Source organism: Rattus rattus, chromosome 2, assembly GCF_011064425.1.
Source record: "Rattus rattus isolate New Zealand chromosome 2, Rrattus_CSIRO_v1, whole genome shotgun sequence".
NCBI lineage: Eukaryota > Metazoa > Chordata > Mammalia > Rodentia > Muridae > Rattus > Rattus rattus.
In genome coordinates this window covers 90,635,333-90,661,330 of record NC_046155.1, presented here as the reverse complement: position 1 = coordinate 90,661,330, position 25,998 = coordinate 90,635,333, and the positions used below count along the sequence as shown (strand labels likewise).

Genomic DNA, 25,998 nt, shown 5'->3' with positions numbered 1-25,998 from the left:
CAGATGCCAGCTCAGTGATTAGCTGATGGGGATCCAGTTCCCTGCTGCTCCAGGATGGTAGCTCTGAGGGGTGGCCCAGCCATTTTAAACCTAGCCCTGGGCCTGTAAGTGCAAGTTCTCAGCCTGTGAAGGGTTTCGTATGACAGTCTGCCTCGTATAGCCCAGGCTGCCCTGGAACTTGATGAATAGCGTGCAATGACCTTGAATTCTGATCCTTCTAACTCTCCGTTCTGGTTGCTGCAGTAACAAGTGTGTGGGTTATCATGTCTGGTTTATGTGGTACTGGGGCTTTGATGAGTTGTAGGCCAGCAGTCTCTCAACTGAGCCACATCCCCAGTCGTGTGTGCCAGTCTGGCTGGGGCCACAGTGAACAATGGGCAAGAAGGAGAGTTCTCTGGGTACCAGCTGGTGGGTATCAACTTCTCAGTGGGACAAGCATGACCTTTCCTATTGAGGCATTCATAGCAGAAGCCTGGTAGTCTCTTGACTTAGGTGGCCTTCCAGATTTTTGCCTATGTTTTTTGTTTGTTTGTTGATTTTTACATATCTTACTTGTTTCTTACCTGATAAGTTAACCCATTGCTTCCCGTTGGTTGGATCAGACCCTAGGCTAGACTAAGGAGTAGGGGACGGCGTTGGCGTAAGATGAAGTGGTGATCACTGTGACGCAGGAACTGGTGTCTCGTGGGATGAGCTGAGCAGAGTCAAGATGTACAAAAGACCTCTTATAAGGGGGCCTCTGTGCTTAGGGTGAATCTAACACTGACTGACGGACTGGCCCACCCTGGCATCTGACTTTCTTGGTGCAGGATGTTGGCTCAGCAACGGGTGAAGGACAACAGGCCAGGGTTGGGGTTTCCTGAGGTTCTGGTTAGGGTTTCTGAAGCAGTCTGCTTTGTCAGCAGAGTGAGCCCCTGTGGAGGCCTCCTGAGAAGAGGCCAGTTTCATCTCTCAGGTGCGAACATCCTTGTCTCAGGGAGATGGAGACACAGGTCCTCATGGCAGAGAGGCCTGTGGCAAGCAGACAAGGTGAACCGGATTCTGGAAGGTTGGGTAGGGTGGAGACCTGGATGGTGCCAGCAGGAAGCTAGGAGCTCCTGGGTGAGCATGAGGCTAATTGAGGATGGGCTGATTTCCCATCGCCAGTGTCACCAGGGAAGTCTTAGCTACCTTTCCATTAATGTGAAGAGAGCGACATCATGCCCACGATCACTCACAGAAGAGAGCATTTAAGCCAACATCCTGTACCAAGAAAGACAGATGCCTTGCTTGCAGGTTAGAGGGCGAGCCCAGCTGCTGTTGCTGGCATTGTTTTAGTGCTGAGTAATTTCCTTTCTGAGGATCACAGGATCAGAGTGACGTCAGCTGAAGCAGCTTGGATTTTTGTTAACAAAGGAAGCCATGTCATCACAAATCAGACTTACAAGTAATCATGAGCTTGCAGCAGTTTAAACCAGCCTTGTGGACTCATCTTCCAGTGCCAGAGCAACAGGTTGAGGGTCCAGGCCTCACACTGGTGCCTGGCAACCCTTCTCCTATAGCAGAGATGTATGCTATACATCTGTACCAGCACCAGCTGCTGCCAGGAGGCAAAGAGCAGGCTTGAGGGAGGAGAAGCTGGCTAATGGCTGGAGAAAGCCGCCTTGCTGTGTGATTTTTGTGCAAGGCCCCTCTGTCTCTGGGCCCTCACCAAGGAGGCTGACAAATTGATCACTCTCATCCCTTTTGTGTCCTGTGCACACATTTGTAACTAAAATACAATGTTGTGTCTTTGTGTCCCTGGCCACATCTTTCTGGAGACTTCATTTGTCAGGGCTTGGGGTTTGGCTCATTTGAAGAGAGTGTGCTGTCCACACCTTGGGGAATGCTTCTCTGACGCAGTGTCACCCGTACATACTGGAGTGCGGTCTGGGTCTGTCTGTCTCTGCCCTGCCACATTGCCCTCGTGCTATGTGCCATGGGCCCTGCAGACTCCACCCACAGCAGTGAGGCATGACCTTGGGTATAGTGTCTGGAAGGCTGGGAAGAGGAAGTCATAAGCAGCCAGAAATGTGGGTGAGTGCAGGTAGGTGCAGGTGCAGAGGCCAGAGGTTGGTGTCCTCCTCCGTTTAGATCTGTCTTATTTTTTGAGACGGAGTCTCTGGACAGAACGTGAAGCTTTCTGTTTCAGCTAAATTGGCCAGAGGAACCCCTGGTGTTCACTTGTGCTGGGGCTACTGATGCCCACAGTGGTACCCGCTTTCTGTGTGATTGCTGGAGTTCTCAACCCACATCCTAGTGCTTGTACTGCGAGCACTTTAGCATCAGCCATCGCCCCAGCCCACCAAGGCTTCTTAGTGACACCCAGCACCAGCGATTGATGACAGTGGAACTTCCTGCCGGACTCTCCCTGTTAGCAGCTGATGTCTCCCCTGTCCCTTGTCCTTGGCTCTTAGAAAGAAGAGTTTCAAGATGATCCGGTCGCAGTCTATGTCCCTGCAGATGCCAACACAAGACTGGAAAGGTCCTCCAACTGTCAGTCCGGCCATGTCTCCTACAACCCCTCTGGTCCTTGGAGCTGCTTCTAAGCCTGGGCTGGCACCCTATGACATGCCTGAGTATCAGCGAGTCACCATCAGTGGAGATTACTGTGCAGGGGTAAGGTCATGGCCACCCTGGAAACCTGGCCCAGTGTGTGTGTGTCTGGGAGGTGGTAGAAGGGGACCCAAGGGTCTGAAGATAAGGGAAGCCTTAGTAGAGACTCAGGGGTGTCAACGTGTCTAGGGAGCTATCCTATCTTGGTTTACAAGACCAAGACCTTCAGGCTGGCATGGTGTGGCTGTGTCCAGTTAGTGCTGTGTGTTCCCGAGCTCAGAAATCTGCCAATGGGACCTGTGAACATTCCCAGCATCCAGTGGAGACTATGTGGTGGTATTGACTTTTGTAAAATTGCCTCTTCCATGTTTAGATAAATATCTTTAAATACAGGCTATACATCCCTCAGCCCGTAAGAGAGGCTCTTGATGAGAAAATGAACAAGCCTTTTGTATTCAAAAGTTCCCTTAGAGATGATGCCATGTTGATTTATGAAAGAGCTTCCTTGTTCTTCTTTGCGAGCGCATAGTATTTCACTGTGTGTTTGCACTACATGCATTTTGACTTCTTGGAAATAGGAATGTAGAAGTGAAGTAATGCAGTTAGCCAGGCTGCTTTTTCTGCCAAGCCCAGGCTTAGTCTCCTGGCCAGGGCTTGGTGTCCACCTCACAGATGTGGGCAGAGTAAAGGAATAGAAGGTAGACGTGGGCTGAATGTGTGCTGGTGGAGTAGATGAGCTTTCAGTGTTACCTCCCACTTTCTTCCTTGTCCCCTCCTGTGTGCATAACTAGAGAGTGATGAGGCTAGGAGAGGCAGGCTGACCTTACTGATCCTGGTACCCAGGGCCCACATGGTTGGCTAGTGGCTGCCGCTCCTCAGGAACCCCGCACCTTCTCTGATCTCCTTAGCGACCTCCTGAGTCCTTTGTCGTGTGTTCCTTTGGCTTTGCTGTAGGTGGGGACTTGGCTTTATCTTAGCATGTGTCTGCTGTCCTGTGCCTGTGGTTGTTCTGAGGCGTGTCCCGTGTGTGGTGGGCATCTGAGATGGGAAGGGAGCTGCTTCCAGTCTGAAAAGCAAGGAGTCAGATTTGGGGAATGGATGAGAAAGACAGACGCTGGTCACTCCCTCTGATGACAGAGTTGGGCAAGGGAGAAGGGAGGGCGTTTTACCCATGATGCTTTGCTTACCCTCCCTCAAAGGACATCCAGAACAATCAGGAGACACGGGAGCACCAGGGTCTTGGAAGGCGAGTGCACATAATCTGAGGGTTCACAAAATTCCAGTAAACCCAGTAACGCAGTAAACTGTAGAAAACTTCATTTGTGACTAGGAGCCCCACTGACCTGATGCTTGCCAGGCTGACTGGCAGCTAGACGGTGGCAGAGCAAAAGATGCTCTGTTTTTAGCATCTGCGGACCCATCGATTTTCCTCAGTTAGAAATGACGGTGGTTATCTTCACTTCAGGGATAGGACTCAGGCTCTGTATGCTGGTTGCAGCTGCAGGCTTCTGGTTTAATCCGCATCCTTGGGGCCAGTCTGGGGTGTGCAGGCTGAGTACCCGTCTCCCTCCTAGCAACCCTATCTTTCTCCCTGTGTCTCCTCTGTCAGGGTCCCCAAGACCACATTCAGACTTTGAGACCTGCTAGAAGGGCTCTCAGGACGCAGCACCTGGCTGTACCCATAGCCTCAGTGTATCACAAAAAGAACATAGAGTACATCAGCCAAGGGGAGGGACACATAGGACGACATCTGGGGGATCCTAGGACTAGCCTCCAAGAGGTCTCTCCCAGTAAGGCACCAACACCTAGTGTCCATCAGGGAAGCTCATTAGGGACACCTTGCCTTTGCTCACATCTGCACAACACACCCCCAATTCCAGACTCCTGGAAGGAACTCAGGAACCCAGCATAAGTCACAGTGTTTGTGTGAACGGGTCACACACAATGAGCCTCTCTGATCAGTTTGATGGGAACTGTCCTGAAATCCTGGTTCATGGGAGCCAGGCTTGCACAGGACCTCTCCAAGCGCTGCAGTCCCTGGCTGTGGACAGATCCTTTCTAACATGTCTCCCTGCTGTAGATCACTGTGGAAGACTATGAACAGGCTGCCAAGAGCCTGGCCAAGGCCCTGATGATCCGGGAGAAGTATGCACGGCTTGCCTATCACCGCTTCCCGCGGACCACAGCCCAGTACCTGGCTCATCAGGGGGAAAGTGTGCCTTTGGAAGAGGGTCTCCCAGGTATGGAGTCTTGGAACCCGGTGCTGTTCTGTGTGTAAGCCTGATCCAAGAATGGTTGGGACTTTCTGCTGGCTGAATATTTTTCTACCCGTGGTGTTTCTTTTGAGGTGGGGTTCCTGGTGTGTTTGAAACAGTACAATCAAATGGACGGCAGCAGATGGGCTGAGTGGGAATACACAAAGAGCCCATGCACCCTGGTCAAGGGAAGTGCCCTTTGCCCTTCATATCTGGACTGTGCTAATTTCTTGGCCCTTGAGCAAATGGCCTCTCTAAATTTCAGTTTTACGGTCTGAAAAACAGAATGCCAGCAATCACCACCTCCCTTGGAGAGATTGTGTGAATGTGTATGGAACGCTTAGTACAGACTGGGCATCTAGAATGTTCCATAAATGGCAGCCATATTTATGCTGCCAAGTTCAGGGAAGAGAGACAAGAAAGGGCAGGGTATCTTTCTGACCTAGTAACGGGCCCAGGAGAAGCAGAGGCTAACAGTGAAGTTGCTAAAACAAGGGCACGGGGACCCTCAGCCTTGAAATTCGGAGATGGGGATCATATCCAGGCCCTCGCTGCCTTCGGTAATGGCTGTTAGGTCGTCCTTCTTTCTAGCCCAGTTCTGTATTGAGTATCTCCTTCTACCAGGGAAGTGCCCGGATAGCTCTCAGCCTTCCCAAGGCTATTTCCCTGTCTGTCAGAGGGACAGGTCTCCCTACCAGTGGCCAGACAGGAATGACTGTCAGACACTCGGGTGCTTCACGTGGCAGAAAGCCCTTGTGTCCTGGGCATGAGTGTGGGGAGGTGATGCAGTCTCTGAGTGGGCTGCGGCTTCCACATAGGCCTTTCCAACTCTCCACCCTTACACAACGCTAGCACTATCTAGAGACTCCTGGTCTGGTCTGTTGTTGTTGTGCATGATGGGGACATCAGCATCCTGCTCTGCTGTGTTCTGCTTTCTCTGTGACCATCACAGCTTAGGGTCAGCCTGATCCGGAGTGCTGAGGCAGGACACCCTGCCCTGTGCCTGGGTACTTGCTCCAATCAGGAGCCAAGGTTCCTTCTGCCTGTCAGGCAACTGGCCTGCAAGGTGCTGGCCGTCGGCTGTGTTTATTCCTTGGCCGGAGACAGCTGGTTAAGAGCTGAGAACTCTCCAGACTAATGAGAATGCAGATGCTCCCGACTGTTGATGGATTGTGCTCCCTGTAAATCCAACGGAAACTGAAAATATCTAAGCTGGAGATGCAGTTAAAGCGGCCAACCTATGTTAACCACGCTCAGAATGCTTCTGTGAGCCTGCAGCTGGGTAAAGTCAGCAACGTAGTGACACCATGCTGAGTGCCCTTATTCAAAGCACTGAGTGTTTTTGCTGGCCTACATTTTGCTGGCGCACGCACACACACATACACACACACACACACACACACACACACACACACACACACACACACTTACTTCTGCACAATCCTATAGTTTAAAAAAGCCCATTAAGTTGAACCATCATAAGCAATGCCGTGATCCTTGTGCAGGGCACGCCTGTTTACAGAGCATTTCCCTACCCGAGCCTTTATGGCCCTCACTACCCCAGCTGGGGAGGAGGTGTCTCAGGTGAGGAGTCAGGACCCCAGAGGCAAAGGACTTGCAGAGTCCACAGCCAGGAAATAGCAGAGGTGTTTAACTGTGTGGGTTGGGCATAGTTTGCCTGGCTCCGTGCTGGGCAAAGGACTCCAAGCTGGCCAGTTCCTGCTCTGGGAGGGGAGGGCCTGGTTACTGCTTCTATTGCTGTTTTCAGGACAGGGTGGCTTCTCATCTAATTCCTCGGCTGCCTTGGGCTCTGAAAAATGTGGGAAGAGGGAGCAGTGATCCCCTGCCCAGGCATGGCCTTTGCTTTCCGTTATCTTACCCGGAGAACACCTAGCCATTCCTTTCTAAGAAATAAAAGTAAAATAAAGCAGACATTCCGGGGGGGGGGCAAAATAGGTGAAGCCCATTTTAATTGATCTAAACGCACACATATGTGCATGTGCAAACACACACACAAGCATGCATGCACATGGACATGGACATGGACACATGCACACACACACACACACATGTATCGGTGTGCCAGCCTTGGGACAGGCGTGCTCTAGAGACAGCTATAGCGGCTACAAACCAGTGTGTCCTCTGATACTCAAGGCGTGAACTATTATTTCACACAGTGGTGAGGGTCACAGAGACAAACCAGGGAAGCTGACAAAGTGTACAAGGCCGGTCACTTGGCCACCACTCATCCTGTTTTGCAGACTTCCACCCTCCCCCACTGCCCCAGGAAGACCCTTATTGCCTGGACGATGCGCCCCCCAACCTGGGCTACCTGGTCCGCATGCAGGGAGGTGTTCTCTTTGTGTATGACAATCAGACGATGTTAGAACGCCAGGAACCCCACAGCCTGCCCTACCCTGACCTGGAGACCTACATCGTGGACATGAGCCATATTCTGGCACTCATCACCGATGGCCCCACGTAAGCCAGTCTCCCTGACTCCCCTGTTCATTGTCAGGGTTGGGGGGGTGGGGTGGGAAGGAACAGCAAGCTTTGACACTTGCAATCCATCCTGGATTTTCCTTTTGGGGGATTGCACAGGCTTAGCATTGTTACTGCTCCCCCTGCTGCACATGGACATATGGAGAGTTCTGTTGGCGGTGGCCACTGTGTATCTTCATCAGCTGCCACCCCTCTCCTTAGGCAGGGAAACACTGCAGAGAGCTGCCAGCTGCCAGCCCAGGTCATGGGTGAGCACCGAGGGAGGGATAAAGACCCTTGTTTTTAATGGGCTCTCTGTGCTTTTGAAGGTAGTATGCCGGGATCCTGGGTCCCTTCATGTCCCTACCCATGCTTGAGGCTTGGTGGAGCTGACAGGAAGGTGGCGCTCTTCCAGGCAGGGATATGACCTAACCAGTGGTGAAGGGCCAGTTACCTGAACCTTAGGAATGGAGTCTGGGGAAGGGAAGGGCTGCCAGAGTGCCACGTACCCCTCACTCCTGCCTTGTGGGTTCTGCTGTGAAGAGAGCAGGCCTTGTCCCTGAGACAGAAGAGCAGGGTGGGGGAGGATGGACCTCTAGCTCTTGGTCCTCACTGATCAGAGGCCAGAACTAAGACCTGGTAGGGAAAGGGACAGTTTTTGGGAATCCCTCCTTCCCTGGGGTGTGAGCAGTGACTGATGTCTGAGAAACTGTCAGTGACAGTCCTTCTTGGGATATCACTAGACAAAGTGACCAAACCTAGTGTTTGATGTGACATCTTACTGGGGTCTCTGTCTCTCACCAGCTCAGAGTCCTTTCCCACTCTGAGACCCCTGTGCTCACTCAGGGCTTGCCTCTGTAGATAGATGATGGCATTGTTGTAGGTTGGCATTACAAATATTATTATTGTCATTAATTTATATACACGTGTGTATATCTGCATGTGAGGAGGTCAGAGGCTGAAGGATCCTAATGCTGGAGTTCCAAACAGTTGTGATTTGCATACTTAGAATCAAACTCAGGTCTTCTGGGAAAACAGTATGTAACCCTAACCACTGAGCCATCTCTCTAGCTCCAAGCAGCTGCTCTTTATGGCGACCTAGCGGACTCGAGAAGTAGGCAGCTGCTATTGAGAATGCTGAGGGAGCAGGGTCAATCCTGTGAGGCTGGGCAGCTGAGCTGGGTGTGGGGGGACCTCTGGCCATAGCAGTGAGTCTCATCTTTGCTCACTGAGGAAAACTTATTCCCTGTGAGTGCTTTCCCTGGGTGGGATCCTGGGGTGTCGGTCCTACAAAGCTTTCTGTCTCAGTGTTCCTCACCTGCTCCTGACTGAAAATGTCTGCTTCCTGCCCAGGACTCTCAGAGTTGAGGATCCCTCAGGTCCTGGGAATCTAGGGACAGTTGGTCATGGGTGGACAGTTGATGCCTCTGCATCCCAAGATAGGCAGGTTGTAGTAGATAGTTTGGCTGCGCTATTGATACTCTAGGCAATGAATTCTGTATTGAAAGGATTGCGGGGGCTGAGGAAAGATGAGAGGGACAAGGGGAGGGCTGCTCTGCTCAGCCAGACACAGAGCCGTAACAGGAACTTCAGTCTGGGGCAGTACCATCTCCACAGTTACACATGGGAAGGTTATTCCTCTGCTCATTGCCCAAACACACAAGACGACAAACCCAGAGATCCTAGCGTTGGTGTCTTGACTGTCTCCTTATGTGGCGTCATCACACACGTGCATGCTGGTCAGTTCAACCAGGTCTGAGGAAGCTGCAAGCATCTCAGCTCTTCTTCCTCCATGCTACCTGAACTTGACCCTTCCAACCCAGGTCACTACACTGTCTTGAGGTTTAGCAAACTGTCATTTGATGTGACATCTTACTGGGGTCTCTATCTCTCACCAACTTGCAGGAAAACCTATTGTCACCGACGACTGAACTTTCTGGAATCCAAGTTTAGCCTTCATGAGATGTTAAATGAAATGTCAGAGTTCAAGGAATTGAAGAGTAACCCCCACAGAGACTTTTATAATGTGAGAAAGGTATGTGGTGGCTGGTGTTCAAGCCACTCACCTGGCCCCGTATTGGGCCCAGGGAACAATGCCTTGGGTCTGTCTAGGACCAGAGCTGGGTGAGCGCCAGGTCTCCTGGCTGGACACTTCTTGGCCAGAGTACCCTGTGTGATAAACACGTCTGTGCAGTAGGAAGCCTGGTGAACTGCACCCTTGCACCGGGTAGTGTCTCGGATACTGTGGTACCACTCTAGGTCCACGGTGGAATGCCTGTGTTGGACAGGTCTCTTTCTCCAGCTCAGAACACAGCCGGCTAACTGGCCTTAACAGTGGTGGCTTTAGGGTAGTGGCTGTGTCAGAGACATCACAGAGGGAGAGCTGTGAGGACTTCTCTGGAGTTAGGAGTTAGCAGGTTTACATCCTAGGCAGTCAGGTCTATCAAAGCAAAACACTGAGGTGCTCCAGTCTCTGCCCCGCCTCTACCCCTGGAGTGGCTGAGTGGCTCTGACACCTTCTGCCTGCGGGGGCAGCAACAGGGCAGGTGTGTGTGTATTAAAGGATCCTGGCCTGGAGCTTTTTTACCTTTTTTCAGGGGAAGGAAGGCTTGGGATCAAGTTGAGCATGGCTCCGATGGAGAGCGAGACTCACTTTCTGCTGATAAGGATCCTCAGAGACAAGTGCCGTGACAGGGGCAGGGAGTGGCTTTCAGAGAGGCCAGAACTGAGCAGGAGAGGGTGTGTGGTACAGGGGAAGGAAAGTGACTGGCATTCAGGGGAGGGAGCAGCATGTGTAGATGTCAGGGGAGAGGGAGGTCTAGTAGAGGTGACAGCCAGGTAGAGGGAGGCCAGCAGGGCTGTGGGAAGGTTCTGGACCATGGAGGCCGATGGACTTCTTAAAGACTGCCATTAGTCTCAGACTGGACCAAGAGGCTTCCAAAGTAAGAGTAGGACTCATGGGTTGAGAGGTTTTTGTTCGTGTCTTGGATGCATGGTCAGAGGTGAAAGGTTGTGGTTAGATCACTTACCTAGACACAATAGCCACTGTCTGTTCCTTCTTTGGGTGGCTAAGTTTCTGTGATAACTTAGCACATACCCCTGGCAGATAGGTGAAACACCTCACCCAGTCTGGCACAGCCCTGCCTTCTGCAAGTGTGAATGCTCTGGGCCTGTATATCTCCTGAAGCTTGGGGCCAGGCTAGCCTAGCCAACTATGCTTCTGATGGTCCCGTGGTCATCTCTGTGAGTCTCTGGACTGCTCCCTGGCCATGAGGTGGGAGAGAAGAGATGATTCTTGGGGTTCCCTGGCAGTCTGGGGTCGATGCCTACTCTAGACACAACAGTGTGGATTTTGGCGCCGAGACTGGTACATATGCATAAGTTCAGAGCTGCTGAGTTCGGCCTGATCCTCCAGGGCACGACAGCTGACCTGCTGGGCGTTGGGTGATTTATCTTCCCACTCAAAACCCCTGTTCTAAGGTCAAGACCGAGATTTTAAAATCCACAGTGACAGGGAAGGGTATCCCTATTTCCATGGTGGCCATCATGTCGGGAGTCAGGTTCTAAAGGCAAGAGCCTGGGGCATGGCATGAGTCCGTATGGGATGAGTTTTGACATTGTGAGCCCCAACCGGCAGGACCCTATAACTGAAATGTGTTCTCTGCCCACGGCTAAGAAAGAAGGAAGTTGGATATTGATTAGAAATGAACATTGTCCACTTTGTAAAGTGTAACATTAGGGACACCATAGATATCTGCGCCAAGCCCGATCAAGCCCGATCAAGTGAGTTTGGCTCCCTAAAGCTATTCAAGCTCAGAGAACGAATACGATTATCGATTTCTCATGTCTGCCATGGGTGTGAGGATAGTAAGTGGTAGCTCGGGTCCCAGATATCAAACAGGGCTGCACCGAAATGTGACTGTTCCTGTGAACCTGGATCTGTGACAGGAGAGTGTTTATGTAGAGTCTTCTGGCGAATCGAAGACGCTAATCTCCAGTGAAGGCCCTTTTTGAATTATTCTGCAAATTGGACTGGGGCGCGCGCGGTGTGGGGGGCGGGTGGTGTTCCTGGATGGCCCAGCTGGCTTCATTCTCTGTCCTCTGACTCATGGGAGCCACCACAGGCAGTGTGTATGACTGGGACGCTGGAGGACACAGCTAGAATGGCAAAGAATGTGTGGAGTCATGCTGAGACAGGCCGCGTCTGCGATGAGACAGGCTACATCTGCGATGAGACAGGCCGCGCTTGCGCCTGCGCAGTGAGCTAAGCCAGGCTGAACTCTTGTCTCCTTTCTTGGCCCTGCTATGCTCCATGCATTTCAATTTGAGTTTTCCTGTTTTTCCTGGAGGAAGGTCAAGGACTGATGGCAGGAAGGTCCCCGATGAGTGAGCACTGTCCCCAACACCATGGGCTGGCTGGGATAATGGACACACAAGTCCAATAGATCAAATGTCTGGCTTCGCATGTCCTAACAGATAACTAACAAGCATTCCCCGGCTTGAGGCCAGTGCCTCTCACCCCAGCCTTGCCAGAGAGCCCGGTCTGCTGCAGCTCTAGGGTGCAGGCCGGTGTCTGGTAGCCTCTGAATTGGGACTCTCCTTGAGCTCGTGAGAGGTGACCTGGCATGCTCACTGCGTCTCTAGGGCACCCATTAGCCAGGTGACAGCCTGTAAGAAGGGAGAGAGAACGGAGGGGTGAGGGAGACAGGACAGGCAGCGTGAGGAGTGCTCCTTTCCTAAGATAGAGACGGTGTTTAAAACAAACCACTCTCGCTGGCATGGGCGTGAGGGTGGTGTGGTTGACAGAGGACAAGGGAAGGAGCTGCACGGCTCAGAAAGAGGTCGTTCTGGACTCACGAGTGAGTTCTTCGGTGGCAGTGAGGGTGGAGCACATGTTTGGAAGGTAGAACTGACATGATTGGATGGAACTGAGAGAAGAGGGTGGGAAGGCCAAGCGTGCCCCTGGTTTTCACAGTGACCATGAGTTCAGAATCTGTCATTTTTCAGACACTGAGAACTGGGAGATTGTCAGGTTTGGGCTGTGGTCTGAGACAGAGAGTACAGTTTTGGAGGTACATTAAATTTGAACTGTCTTTGAGTTCCTCAAACAGAGATATCTGATAGGTAATTAGTTCTGGAACCTTCAGCTGATGGTCCACATTTGGGAGTTGTTAAAGACAGAAGGGCACAGAGGGCTCAGCTCTCGGTGCTCTTGCAGAGACTGGAGTCTAGTTCCCAGCGTTCATGGCAGGCAGCTCACAACTACATGTGATTCCATTTCTAGGGGATCCAGTGCCCTTTTCAGCACCCTCCCCAAGCTCTCCCCCTCTCCTTCAGGCCTCCTCTCTCCCTCAAGCCACCTGTCCCATGGCTTCCTCCCTCTGGTATATGTACCTGTATTCACATACACATAAATAAAAACAATCTTTAAAGGCACAGGTGGCATAGGTCTGGGATGAGGATAAGTTGTCACGGGAGAGGTCAGAGGTGAAGGGACAGCTCAATGTTACAGGAAGCCAACATCCCACTGGGCTCCATGCCGGTCCCTCCTTTGGGGGAATATATGGTTTCATCGAGCGCAGGGAACCCAAGCTCCTGTCTTCTGCCTGGGAGTCAGAATTTGCTCTGCAGTCTGAGTCCACATGTTGGCTTGAGGATCTGTTTCTGATGTGACTTGAAAACCCTGGATTCGGGTGAGGTGGTTAGAGTTGATGGAGAAAGGTGTGGTGGTCGCCGTCTTAACTCCCTTAGGGTTGTTGCTTTGGGGATTCCCAGAGAAGTCAGTGGGAAGGGTGGGATGTCAATGGTTATATGAGCCCATTGGATCGGATGGTACTGGTTTCTCTTCACTCACTCATCCATCCATTCACTATCGACTCACCTGACCAGTACTTTGGACCAATCCATCTACTTTGCCGTAGATGCTAAGAGGATGCAGTGGACCTGGTCCCTGTCGTTGAGGAGCTCCCAGGCAGATAGAAACATCCAAGAGGGGTCAGAAGGATGTGCCCATCATGGATTAGTTGTGCCCAGGGGATCAGGCTTGGCTCCCATGTGCAGGAGGCAGAACAAGGCAGATGAGCATGATGGGAAGGAAGACATCCCACAGGCCGAGGAAAGGCACGGGCAGTGTGATCCAGCAGCCTGGTGTCCGAGGAGCCATAAGAGGCTCCTCGCATGTGATGGGAGGCAGCTGGAAGGGGAGAATCGTGGTCACGTGCAGCCTTAATTCCAGCTAAAGGGCCGGGACTGGGTATGCAAGAGCTATGGAGGACTAGTTAAGAGGGCAAACAAAAATAAACAAAAACAAAAATACCCTAATGCTGTTTGAATGTGGGCTGGGTGGCCGGCCTGCAGGAGGGAAGACCAGCTCCAAGGACTAGGGGGAAAATAGAAGAGTCATGGTGGGCCCTGTGTGCATGGTCCATGTAGTGCCATGCCTCTGGGCTCCACATGGAGAGCTGAGGCTCTTTGGTCACTAGGGGAGGGGACCAGCTCACTGACCAGTGGGTGATGCGTTCCAGGTAGACACACACATCCACGCAGCGGCCTGCATGAATCAGAAGCACCTGCTGCGTTTCATCAAGTACACGTACCAGACAGAGCCGGACAGAACTGTGGCCGAGAAGCTCGGTCGGAAGATCACCCTGCGGCAGGTGTTTGACAGCCTGCACATGGACCCCTACGACCTCACAGTGGACTCGCTGGATGTTCATGCGGTGAGCGTCATAAAAGCCAGCATGGCTGTGCTTCTTGGACAGTGGTGGCTGGGGAACCATCTGCCTTTTCTTGTAGTAGAGCTGTGGAAGGAATCTGGTGTTGTTGAATAGTGGGACTGGGAACAAATGGGTCAAAGGAAGACCATGAAGTCAGGTGGTTACAAGTTCTAATCTCCCTCAATCACTTAGGAGTCATGTACCCGTAGGTGACTCACTTAAGCTTTTATTTTATTTTATTGTCAATAAAATGATGACTGTGGGCCTGAAGAGATGGCAGTTAAGAGCACTTTCTGTTCTAGCAAGAAGACAGGGTTTCAGCTCTCAGAACCCAGTCAGTAGCTCATGAGAGCTTATTACTACAGTTCTAGGGACCCAGCGCCCTCTTCTGGCCATTATAGGCACTGCATGCACTCTGCACCCATCCAGCAGGCACACACAACATAAGTAAAAAAAAATCAATACATTTTAAAAAAGAGAGAGATTTATAAAGTGATGACTATCATGCACCTCGTTAATTTTCAAAGATGTTAAAATTCTGAATTATGGTGTAGTTGCTATGGAGACAGCAGAGTGGTTCTTTAAAATGTTGGCTGTAGAATTCTATAGACTTCTTTGCTCTTAGCTCTTCTTTGCCTTCTTGGAGACTTCAGCAGACACTTGCAGGCAGCTGTTCATAGCAGCATTGTCTCCAATATTCAAAAGTAGAAAGTGACACACGTATCCATCCACAGACGATAAATAACCCCAATGTAACAGAAACACGTGGTAATTATTGTTCAGACTTTTAAAAGACACAGTGAAAACTTAATTTCTTTCTGACCCAATTTTTTTTTTGTGATCTGTGTGTGCATGTTTTTGCACATGTGTGGTACATGTATGTGTAGGTCTGAAGTTGATGCCAGGAATCATCTTGGATTGCTCTCTCACCATATTCATTGAAGCATGGTCTCTCAGTCAACTCTAGAGGTCATCACTAGAGGCTAGTCTTAGCCAGGGTCTTTGGGGATCCCCTCTCTTTGCTTTCTGAGGAGGCAGGAATTATAGCTGGGACTACTATGCCCACCTGGCATTTACATAGGCTTCTGAGAATTCAAACTCTGGTTCATGGGGTGCGCAGTAAACACATTATCTGCCGAGCCATCTTCCCTGACCCTAAACTTGTTAGTTTTGATTGTTCAGTGGTGTCTGTAAGTCGGTTATGTTCCTCAGACCCCCAGGCCCTTGACATTCCACTGTAGAGTGCCTGTCCAAAGGAGTCCTATGGCTGACTGAGGGGACAAGGTCCTGGCACTCAGAATGGCCAAGGTGTCATGCCGAAAATTGTGGTGAAACACATGCCTGTAATTCTAGCTCTGTGGAGGATGAGGCAGGAGGATTGCAAGTTAGAAGACAGTGGTAGAGCGCTTGCCTAGGGAGCACAAGGTCCTGGGTTCGGTCCCCAGCCCCGGAAAAAAAAAAAAAAAAAAAAGAAGATAGTTTGTGCTACATAGTGAGCCTCTGTCTAAAAGAGAGAAAGGGAGGGAGAGACAGCTAGGGTGGGGGACATTTTCTAGTGTGGCTGCCTTGCAAAGGCCTGGAGAAGTGTATTTGGTAACTGCATAGAAGAACTGTGATGCAGCCAGCTGGATCTCCTCACAGGGCCGGCAGACATTTCACCGCTTCGACAAGTTCAACTCCAAGTACAACCCTGTGGGGGCCAGTGAGCTCCGGGACCTGTATTTAAAAACTGAAAACTACCTGGGGGGAGAGTACTTTGCTCGCATGGTCAAGGTGAGTGAGCCCTCAGCCTCTTCAGATACCCACTGTCCTCTGCCTTCAAAGAGCAGGGGCATGTATGACCTCTGTCCCTTCCTCTCCCCAAAGGCCCTTTTATCTATCTACCCAACACAGGCAAGCGCCGGTCCCCTGCTCTCAAGCATGGGCTGGTGTGTCCTGTGGGCCAATGGCAGGGAAGGGGTGAGAAGGGAGAGCTCGGGGTGAGAAGGGAGAGCTCGGAGCATCCTGGCGCCACCCCTGTCCATTTGTAGCCAGAACTTGGCTGGTTGCAGGCTGGCTCCAGGCGGAGACACTGCCGTTGCCTGTTCTGGCTCTGCAGCCAGGCCTGATTCTACAGCGTGCTGGTGTCAGACCCTGGCCTCCCCCCCCAGGAGAAGCCTTGGCGGGGGAGTGGGTGCTTACACCGCAACCCCAGGGATTTAGCTCAGCCTTCCCACCTACAAGCAGGTAGCTGAGGATCCCAGGGCCCACCCAGGGATCGGGGGCTCCTGTGTAGCTGGGAGGCTTTTGTGCCGACTCAGTTCTTGGTATTAGGAAGTGGCCCGGGAGTTGGAGGACAGCAAGTACCAGTACTCAGAACCCCGGCTGTCCATCTATGGTCGCAGTCCTAAGGAGTGGTCTAGCCTGGCCCGCTGGTTCATTCAGCACAAGGTCTACTCGCCCAACATGCGTTGGATCATCCAGGTGCCGAGGATCTAGTGAGTACCGTGTTCTTGTCTGCCCCGGGCTTCTCCGGGGACCACAGCCTGTCCTGCATGGCTCCTGTCCGTGGGTGTGCTCCTGAGCCTGGGGACAGGGACTGTGGGGCTCGGCTTTCAGCACACATCACTCTTGCTGTTGAGGAATGCATACATGAGAAGGCCTTGCTGGGGGACTACCCTTTCTTCTCATTGAAGATTTGGGTGAGCCTGGGCCATGAGATGACCCATGGTGTCCTACATTGCTGGCCTCTGTGGCTGCCATGCAAAGCGACACTCTCATCTCCAGCTGGGCTGGGCTTGAGTGGTAGAGTCCATGTCCCTGGAGATTTGAGGACTCTTTTGTCACTTCTCACCCAGCCTGAATCCCACCTCCTCACTCTCAGTGGCCTCTGGCTTGAGGCAATGGCCACGGGTACAGGAAGATGCCCATCAGTTTGCAAACACTGACCACACTGGCTGTTTTCTCTGCTGAGGAAGTGGCGGGGGCCCACCTGGCAGACCAAGTCCCTAACAAGCCAGCCTTTGGTTTCCCCAGTGATATATTTAGGTCAAAGAAACTACTGCCAAGCTTTGGGAAGATGCTGGAGAACATCTTCCTGCCCCTTTTCCAGGCTACCATCAACCCTCAAGACCATCGGGAGCTTCACCTCTTCCTTAAATACGTAAGTCTGGGGGCCTCTAGTCAGCCCATTTTGGCGGAGGAGGGCACTCCTGCCCCGCATGGGCCCAATCACCTTCTCCGGCCTCCACTCTGCTTCCCTCCCCAGCTCCTGGACCCAGGCACGGACTGCCAGCTCCAAGCAGCTGTATAATGAAAGGGATGGAGGAAGGGCTGCTTCTCAGGGTAGTGGTTGCTGGGAGCGCTGGGGAAGGCTGCGTCTGTCCCTAAAAGGACAGCTGCAGGCAAGGGTCAGCAGCCGTTAGCCCAGAGGTCGGAGATACCTGATTTAAACGGTTTGCTAGGTTTCTTCTCAGTGACACAGAGGAGCCTCTGGGGCCACCGTGCTCCTGGTCAGGGCCCCCGATCTGTTGTGAGGCGTTCGGCTGGTATCTCACAGCCAAACTTGACACATCGCAGGAATCCTCTGCCTATAACTCCGAATCCAGCTTTGGACCTATCTGGGCCCAGAGCGAAGTCATTGCGCTTGGACAGCTTCCTAAACCACTCTGGTCCTGGTTTGCTCAACATTAAGACGAGGCCACAGCCACCTCCGCAGGCAGTGTCATTTGAGTGCTAACTAGCTGGCGAGCTGTAAGGTGGGGGGCAGGGGACTTGATGGATGGTTGTAGATGCTTGGCTGTCAAGCAGCCCCACCCCCACTCCAGCCCTCGATGCTGCTGTTGGCAGTGACTGCCGCTCCCTGCAGCACTGGCCTCCTTGGCAACAGCAGTGGAGAAACCTGGCAGCTCAGGCCTACCCTCATCTGGCCCAGCCTCGGTTTCCTCATTGTCAATGTCAGCGTCGCTACTTCCCCCACAGGTGACAGGGTTTGACAGCGTGGATGATGAATCCAAGCACAGTGACCACATGTTCTCAGACAAGAGCCCCAGCCCAGACCTCTGGACCAGTGAGCAGAACCCACCCTACAGTTACTACCTGTACTACATGTATGCCAACATCATGGTGCTGAACAACCTCCGCAGGTGGGTGCAGCCCCGGCATGCGTGTGGGCTTCACATGCATGTGGTCCTCCTGCCAACATGCACACCCATGTGGTTCTTAAGTTTATCACATGCCTGCTCGCACATGAGGGCACATGCTTGAGAAGACTCGTGCCGATACAGATACGTGGTTTATGTGCAACGATGGATGCTGTACATTTGCACACGCATGTTCATTTGCACATATTTACCAGCACGACCTCCACGTGGAGAGACCTAGGATACGCTGCTTCTCTACTGCTGTGCAGCCATCTGCACACATGCATTTGTGCCTTGAAAAAGTCCAACTCCCATGCGATAGGCACAGTCTGGATGCAGGAGAGACCGAGTGAAGCAGATTCAGTTTGCCTAAATCTTAGGGTGGTGTCCTGTGGAAAGGTCCACAAACCAGACAAAGCGCAAACTGACAGGAGTCAGAAACCCGGGACACAGGGCACAGGACACAGGGCACAGGACACAAGGCACAGGATACAGGGCACAGGGCACAGCTCCGTTCCCTTCTCTGTGAGTCTACTATTGCATGCACCTTCCTTTGGGAGCATAGCTCCTCACTGGCTAGCACTGAGCTAATCCAGGTTGTGCCGGGTGAGTTTAGAATGGGGTTGAGAAAAGGGCCTGTAACGACCAGGGTGGAGGTGGTCCTGAGTCGAGCTCTGGGAGATGGGCTCTCTGGTTCTGGCTATGTCATGACCTGCTCAGCATCTTTCAACACACGCCATGCCCTGGGCCTTTGCTCATTTCTAAAGCAAAGTGGTACCTGATTTCTCATGGAGCCAGTCTTGGAATGCCAAGAAGTGGGGTGGGGGTGGGGGTGAGTGGAGGAGGCCAGGACCCCTGTCCATGTCTTGTCTCCTCTGCCCTTCCACATTGTAGGAGGGGCTGCTCTGGGGTGCACTGCTCTAGCTGTGCTGACCTTGCCATAGGGGTGCTGTCTTCTGGCTGGGGAAGGGGCAGGGTAAGCCATGGGCACGTCTTGACCTGGAGCCTCCCTTCCACAGGGAACGAGGCCTGAGCACATTCCTGTTCCGACCTCACTGTGGGGAAGCCGGCTCCATCACTCACCTAGTGTCTGCCTTCCTGACTGCAGACAACATTTCCCACGGGCTGCTCCTCAAGAAGGTAAGCGTGCTCTCCTGGAGCTGGCGCTGAGTGTGCTGGTTCCCATCCCCCATCCCCTCTTCAGAGCTCTGGTCAGTGCTCCTTGAGGGCCATGGCTCCTGGAGGGCTGAGCTACTGCAGTCTTCTTGGTTTCACTTCAATTTTTATTTAGATATTTTCACATATTTCGATCATATTCTTTCCCTTTTCCAACTCCTCCCTTCCCCCTACCCAACTTCAGGTTTTCGTCCTCCACCGCCCCTCCCTCTCTCTCAAAACAAAACTAAAGCAGGAAAACCAACAAAGACGATTTGGCTCACTTTTAACCATAAAATAACCAAACACATCACATTTTAGGTGAAAAAAGTGAATAGAAATCTCCATGCTTTCTTTATAGAAACAGCACCAGCAGGCGTTTAGTATCTCTGGTTCCCTTTTCCTTCCCTTTTTAAAGACTAATTTTCCTTTTTCACATGTGTGCGTGCATGTCTGTGTGGGGGCCTGTGCAGGGGTGGGGCAGGTGCCTGCAGAGGCTGTCGGATCCCTGGAGCTGGAGTTACAGGTTGTGAACTGCCCGGAACTGAACTCAGGCCCTCCTCGAGAGCACTGCTGTGCTAATGCGCTGAGGCAGTCCTGCAGCCCACCTTCACCTGCAGCGTGATCTTCACGTAATAATAAGCACAGAATTTGGATTCCTTCCATTGACCCTTGTTCTGTGCTGCAAAATTCCTACACCCCTTATTTTAAGGCCTTGAGACAAAGGACCCACCACTGGGTCAGTAACTGACTCCCAGTCCCCAGTGGTGGGCACGTCGGCCATCTAGCTTTTGCTTCTTGTAGATGATGTTTGTCACTGTGAACCTGGGTACTCAGCCTCCCTACATATTGGGTCACTTTCAAAATATTGCCTTGCCTCTGGTCCTGACATGTCCTCTTTCTGGTCACATTTGCATGGGACATCAGAAGACTACCATAACACGAAGCCTGCCCCTTCCCTTCCCCCAGGCTCTAGCTCCTAGGGTAGCCGGTGCCCAGCCCTCCCGTAGTTCCTTTGCTCGATGACATATGTCTGCACACCTAACAAGAAGCATCTTAAAAGAGGAAGGGCTTCTTGTCACTCACACTTTGAAGGATACAGCCCACCATGGCACAGATGCTGACGCCTTGTTACACTGCATCTCCCGTCAGGAAGTAGAAAATGGTTAGGAAGTGGATCCTAGGAATTCTAAAACCCTTCATGGCCCACTTCCTCCAGGGAGGCTGTATTTTCTAAAGGTTCCATAGCCTTCCAAAACATGACACCAGCTGGTGGTCAAACACTTAAGCACACAAGACAATGGAGGAGATTTTATATTCAAACCAATGAAAACCTCAACTCGAATGTTTCCCATGCATATAGGGGTTCTCCTGGTCTGCCTAGTTCAGGGGCCTGTGGAGGTGTAAGATATGACCTCTTGCACACCACTCTATCCTACAATCTGAGGCCGAGAGTGAGTACAAACAGTGGGCATGAGGCCCTACATGTCCTAGAGCAATGGGTGGAATGCAGGCAGGAGAGGAAGGTGGGTCTGGACAGCCCAGCTTTCTTGGCTTATTGAAGGCCTGTCCAGACACTGCCCAACCTCTGGTTTCCACTGGAATTAACACCCCACTGCGCCCTAACACACATCACACGAGTGTCTGTTGATTCTTTTGCAGAGTCCTGTTTTGCAGTATCTCTACTACCTTGCTCAGATTCCTATTGCCATGTCTCCTCTCAGCAACAACAGCCTGTTTCTGGAATATTCCAAGAACCCACTTCGGGAATTCCTGCACAAGGGATTACACGTCTCTCTCTCTACTGATGACCCCATGCAGTTCCACTACACCAAGGTGAGGCTGTGGAGAGACACACAGCTGTGTCCTGGTGGGCATCAGTCTGGGCCTGCTCCCCAGCCAGCTCCCTGGCTCCTGCCACTGTGAACATGCAAGCCCAAAGCTCAGTTTTGTTTTGGGGTAGTATGGCTTGGTGAAGACAAGGGTGCTCCTCTGGTGAGGGAAGTCTGTCTTTCTTGCCATCTACCTTTTATTGATGCATCTCTGAGATCTTGGAGGAATTAATAGAACTCTCTCTATTGTGGTATTTTACTGTATTTTATATAAAGTGGGCATAAAACCATCCCTTCCTTAAGCTGATGAACTAGGGTCTAGTAGGCCCAGTATATTATACACCATTCAAAAATTGAAGGAAAAAAATTTAACTAATAGTATTTGATCCGTTGGGGAGAAGGCTGGTTTCACTATGTAGACTAAGCTGGCCTTGATATCACAGAGATCTGCTTACCTCTGCTTATGCCTCTGGAGTGCTGGGATTCGGGCATGTGCTACCACACCTGGCTTTGCTAATAGCATTTTTATGATTATGCTTTGTGTCTCTGGGTAGAGAGACGGGAAAGATGTCATGCACAAGGAAGAGCGTAACTGGTCCCAGAACATTCTACTGGTGTTGACAGGGTCAAGTCACCAATTAGCAAGCAATGGAAGCCACAGTATCCTGGGCACAGCTTCCTCAGACTTGCAGTGTCTGGGCCATTTACACCCAGAATAGAAGCCTTTGAAGAGCTGCCTCCCATCTTAGTTGTGTCTGTTGCTCTTTATTGTTGTAAGGACCTAGGGATGCTTTAAAAAATATCTACAAACTCATTTAAAAATGGTAGTGCAATACTCGGGTTTCTTTTCTGAGTGTAGAAATCTTTCACCTTTAACAGTAGTAATATATCCATTTGATGCCTGGAATCCCTGTGCTAGGGAGGTGAGGCAGTGAGACCCGGAGCTGGGGGCCAGCCTGGGCTACAGATGAAACCCTGCATCAAAACAAAACAAAACAGAAATAACCAAACTAAAAAACAACAACAGTGCGCACACACACACACACACACACACACACACACACACACACACCCTACACCCTCCCCAAAATAGTAATGGAATCATTGAGTATTGTATAAATAGCAAAAAATGTTATGAAAATAACTATTTTCCCAAAACGAAAATCCCAAGAGGAGTGGCATTGTTCTGCAGTTTGCTTTAATGTCTCATTTAATAGAAGACAGCTGGGTTCCCATCTCCGCTCTGCATTCAGTTTGTTGGAAAGCATGTGAAAGCAATTCTGCCTCACAGCCATATTGGCAAGCGGAGTTGGCAAATAGATTCTTTGTCTCAGAGGGCAGTGGGGAAGAAGGGGCTGATGCTGGACAGCAGGTAGTGCCTGTCCAGAGGAAAGAGCAGGGCCATGGCTAAACCCGCCCCTCAGGGACTGATCGAATCATCTTCCTGTTCTTATTTAATGTTACATTTTACTGTTTCTATCAGTGCTTTGTTGGTCAGTGTCAGAGGCGGCTGCCTTGGGGAGCTGTCCCTCTCATAGACCCTTGTTTTGTCTTGTTTGCATGAATGCACCCGTATTTACCTAAGGAACCTCCCTTTTATTAGGACCATCACAGGAGAGCAGGAGCCCAGCTTTTGGACATTCTAGGCCCTCAGTGCTGGTGAGCAAACGAATCCAGCAGCATCCTGATCTATCTCCATTTGGTGACTGGCAGTTGCACACAAACAGATCTCAGGAGTTTGAGGATCTAGGTGCTAGGGAGTTGAGGAAAGCCATGGAGAAAGTGCTTTTTGTGTTGCAAGGTGGAAGTGTTTCTCACCTGACTGTGCTCTCTGGCGGGGGCTAGGAAGCGCTCATGGAGGAGTACGCCATCGCAGCCCAAGTGTGGAAGCTGAGTACATGTGACCTGTGTGAGATTGCCCGGAACAGCGTGCTGCAGAGCGGCCTCTCACATCAGGTATGTGTGATGGGCTGTCTGTCCCTCCACCCGCCCTTCAGTGTGCCTTCCCAGGGACTGGGACGGGTGACAAGCTGAACAAGCCAGGTCTTAGGAGCACCGACACTTAGGCTCCACGGGAAACCTTGAGAGGTCATCATGGCTGCCCCTCATCTATCTCAGACCTGCACACAGAGAGGTCTTCTCTGGCTGCCCTCTTTCTCCTTAATCTATTTCCCCCATAGTATGCATCACTGTAGACACTGTGCCGTGCATTTCCTATGTGTTTTTCAGTTTCCCTTTTGAAAGGAAGTTGAGTGCAGAGGCTCATTCCCTATGTTCCCAGGCCCTAAAATTGCACTGGCACAGAGCAGGCAGAGTGCACGCACGAGACTCAGCCCTTTTCCATGGCTCCTTTAAGAATCGGATGTGTAACCAACACTGAGAACCTGGGCATCTGCCCAGGGGATGTCATTTAACAGGAAGAGACATCCTTACATGGTCTTGGTCTTGGGGAAAATGACAGTTAAAGTCCTAAGGGCTGTGAGTTGTTCTGGGATCTGGCCTCTCCGGGAACATGACCATCTGCCATGACGGATTCCTGGTATTAGTCCTTTACCTCACCCAGTGCCCATCAATTTTGTACTTCTCTTTCACAACAATGAAGAGAATGACTGAATGGTCAGGGTCACAACATGGAGGTCCAGGGAGATCTGGAGTCCCATGGGAGGAAGATGTCCCTTTGAGGATCAGCTTTAGGGACACTAGTCTGTGTGCGGGGCTCCTATCAAAGCTGCCTGTGCAGATCTAGAGATTAACGTGGTTTTGCTTGTTTTTCTCTTGGCCCTCAGGAGAAGCAGAAGTTTTTGGGTCAGAATTATTACAAGGAGGGACCGGAGGGCAATGACATCCGAAAGACAAATGTTGCACAGATCCGGATGGCTTTCCGCTACGAGACCCTGTGTAACGAGCTCAGCTTTCTATCCGATGCCATGAAATCAGAGGAGATCACAGCCCTGGCCGACTAGGCCCAGCGGTCCACACACACTTTCATCTTTTGGTTTAATGTCAGGTCTGCTGGGGCTAACGGTGCCCCAGATCTCAAACCGGGGCTTCCGTCTGTGATGAGGACACCGCTGAAGAAATCTCAAGCTCCCAGTTTTGGTTGCACTTTATGAACATGCTCACTTCATTAGCGTTTCTGAGCCAGAGGCTGGCTCCCTTCCATGGGGCTCTGGGAGCTGGCACTGTGTACACCTGTCCTTGGTTGTCCGTGTCTCCTGTGATTGCCAGTGTTTATATGGTTGGGGCTGGGACTTTGCAAGGCTGAATGCCAAGTGACACAAGGCCTGTCTGGTGTCTGCCACAGTCCTCCCAGCAGACCTTGTAGAGCAGTTCTCACTTTGGTATCTGGCTGGCTGGCTGCCTGAACCCCCACCAAAGCCCCTTTTATAAAGGGGCTACCTAGAGAAAATACAAAGCTCCCCTGCTGACGATTTGTGCACTTTTAAAAACAAGTTTCTTTCCCTGTGAGCACCCCTCCTTCCTGTCTAGGTAGGAAGCCCAACAAACCCTCTGAGGTCATCACTTCTGTTATTTTCCTCATCTAGGACTCAATGAGTCATCTCAAACTATGTTCTGTGAACCCATCTCATGGTCCACTCCTAGGCTGGGGAAGATACAGGGTGAGGTTCTAGGGCTGTTCTCACTTTTCTGTTTTTTTAAATGAAGGCCTTTGAAAAGCATAGGACCTCTGCTCCTTTTGGCTCTAATGTCCTATGATTGTAGCTGTCACCACCTTCCCCCAGGAGTCAGACCAGGGATTGACTCCTCAGGGGAGTGAAATGTTTCAGGACACACAGGACTAGAGCCAAGTTCCTGATCCAGTCACACCCGGTCCCCGATTCCCCTGCCTCCACCTACTATTTTAGGCTTCACATATTTTAATTTTTTTTTTTAAAGAATCACTCTAACACAGTGCATTTTATTTTAAAGCAGATTTCTTCAGAAGCTATCATGGTCCCAGGGACCAGGTAGAGTTAAGTTTAATGTGGACTCTAGCTTTATCAGACTACTCATCTTTGTTACTAGTGCCTAGAACATAGTAGGTGCTCAATAAATACATATGGAGTAATTGAATTACTTTCTCTTTTGGCATCTGTATGTACAGAATACTGAACAATGTTCAAAGATCTTCCTAACTATTCACAAGGCAGGAAGTCCTGTACCATACTTAGATGAACCTAATTGTACCTGGAAGATGCTCATGTAACTAATTACCCCGTCCTGTGACTCTGCCATCCTTCCAGTGGTCACATAGCGTATGGAAGGAACCATGTCATGCCTTACTAGGCAAATACACATACCACCCTACATAGCTGATTATGAAACCGAATGAAACCTGTCGTTATGAGGGATTATTTTTGAAAAGCCTCCATTTGTATACATTTGCCCAAACATAGCAAGTATTGTACAGTTTTTCATTGTATCAAATACTTTTTTAAAGACTACAAATAAAGTCTGTTAGGACTGTGACCCAGTAGAGCAACTGTTTCTTTCTTCACTTTTAAGATGGGCACATGAAAAGTTGTGAGTAGTGGCGAACACAAGGGAAACCCACAACTTGCAAGCCAGAGCTCAGGCAAGCTATGGTCATACCCAGCACCTCAGCCTCGCTTCTGCCCGGCCCACAGAGCATCAGCAAAGCGGCATCTGGGGTTCTTTACCATGGATGTTGTCTTGGTCTGTGGGGGTGGTTTTACGTGTCCCACAAGCTTCTCAGACACACTGGTTTCTCTAACACCTTATGTTTTATTAGATCCTTGTCCTCACTGGCCCTCTTGGTGTGTGTGTGTGTGTGTGTGTGTGTGTGTGTGTGTGTGTGTGTGTATGAATCCCTCCTCCTGTCTGTTTTACAGTTGAAAGCAAA

At 51.0% G+C, this 25,998-nt stretch overlaps 1 protein-coding gene across 5 annotated transcripts in view; it reads left to right on the top strand.

Annotated features, from left to right (window-relative positions):
• The window catches only part of Ampd3 (adenosine monophosphate deaminase 3), a 45,201-nt gene extending 19,593 nt beyond the window's left edge, over positions 1 to 25,608 (top strand). For 4 of the 5 annotated variants that reach the window (XM_032892907.1, XM_032892908.1, XM_032892910.1 and 1 more), the window contains exons 3-15: positions 2,436 to 2,637; positions 4,655 to 4,814; positions 7,091 to 7,310; positions 9,216 to 9,345; positions 13,835 to 14,029; positions 15,668 to 15,799; positions 16,340 to 16,503; positions 17,042 to 17,168; positions 17,987 to 18,150; positions 19,167 to 19,287; positions 20,965 to 21,138; positions 22,980 to 23,090; positions 23,921 to 25,608. In XM_032892907.1, coding sequence (XP_032748798.1) covers positions 2,436 to 2,637; positions 4,655 to 4,814; positions 7,091 to 7,310; positions 9,216 to 9,345; positions 13,835 to 14,029; positions 15,668 to 15,799; positions 16,340 to 16,503; positions 17,042 to 17,168; positions 17,987 to 18,150; positions 19,167 to 19,287; positions 20,965 to 21,138; positions 22,980 to 23,090; positions 23,921 to 24,097 — 2,077 coding nt within the window. In that variant the 3' untranslated portion in view covers positions 24,098 to 25,608. The remainder of the gene's footprint in view (positions 1 to 2,435; positions 2,638 to 4,654; positions 4,815 to 7,090; positions 7,311 to 9,215; positions 9,346 to 13,834; positions 14,030 to 15,667; positions 15,800 to 16,339; positions 16,504 to 17,041; positions 17,169 to 17,986; positions 18,151 to 19,166; positions 19,288 to 20,964; positions 21,139 to 22,979; positions 23,091 to 23,920) is intronic. The other variant, XR_004386856.1, reaches the window with a different exon arrangement.
• Positions 25,609 to 25,998: the final 390 nt, after the last annotated feature.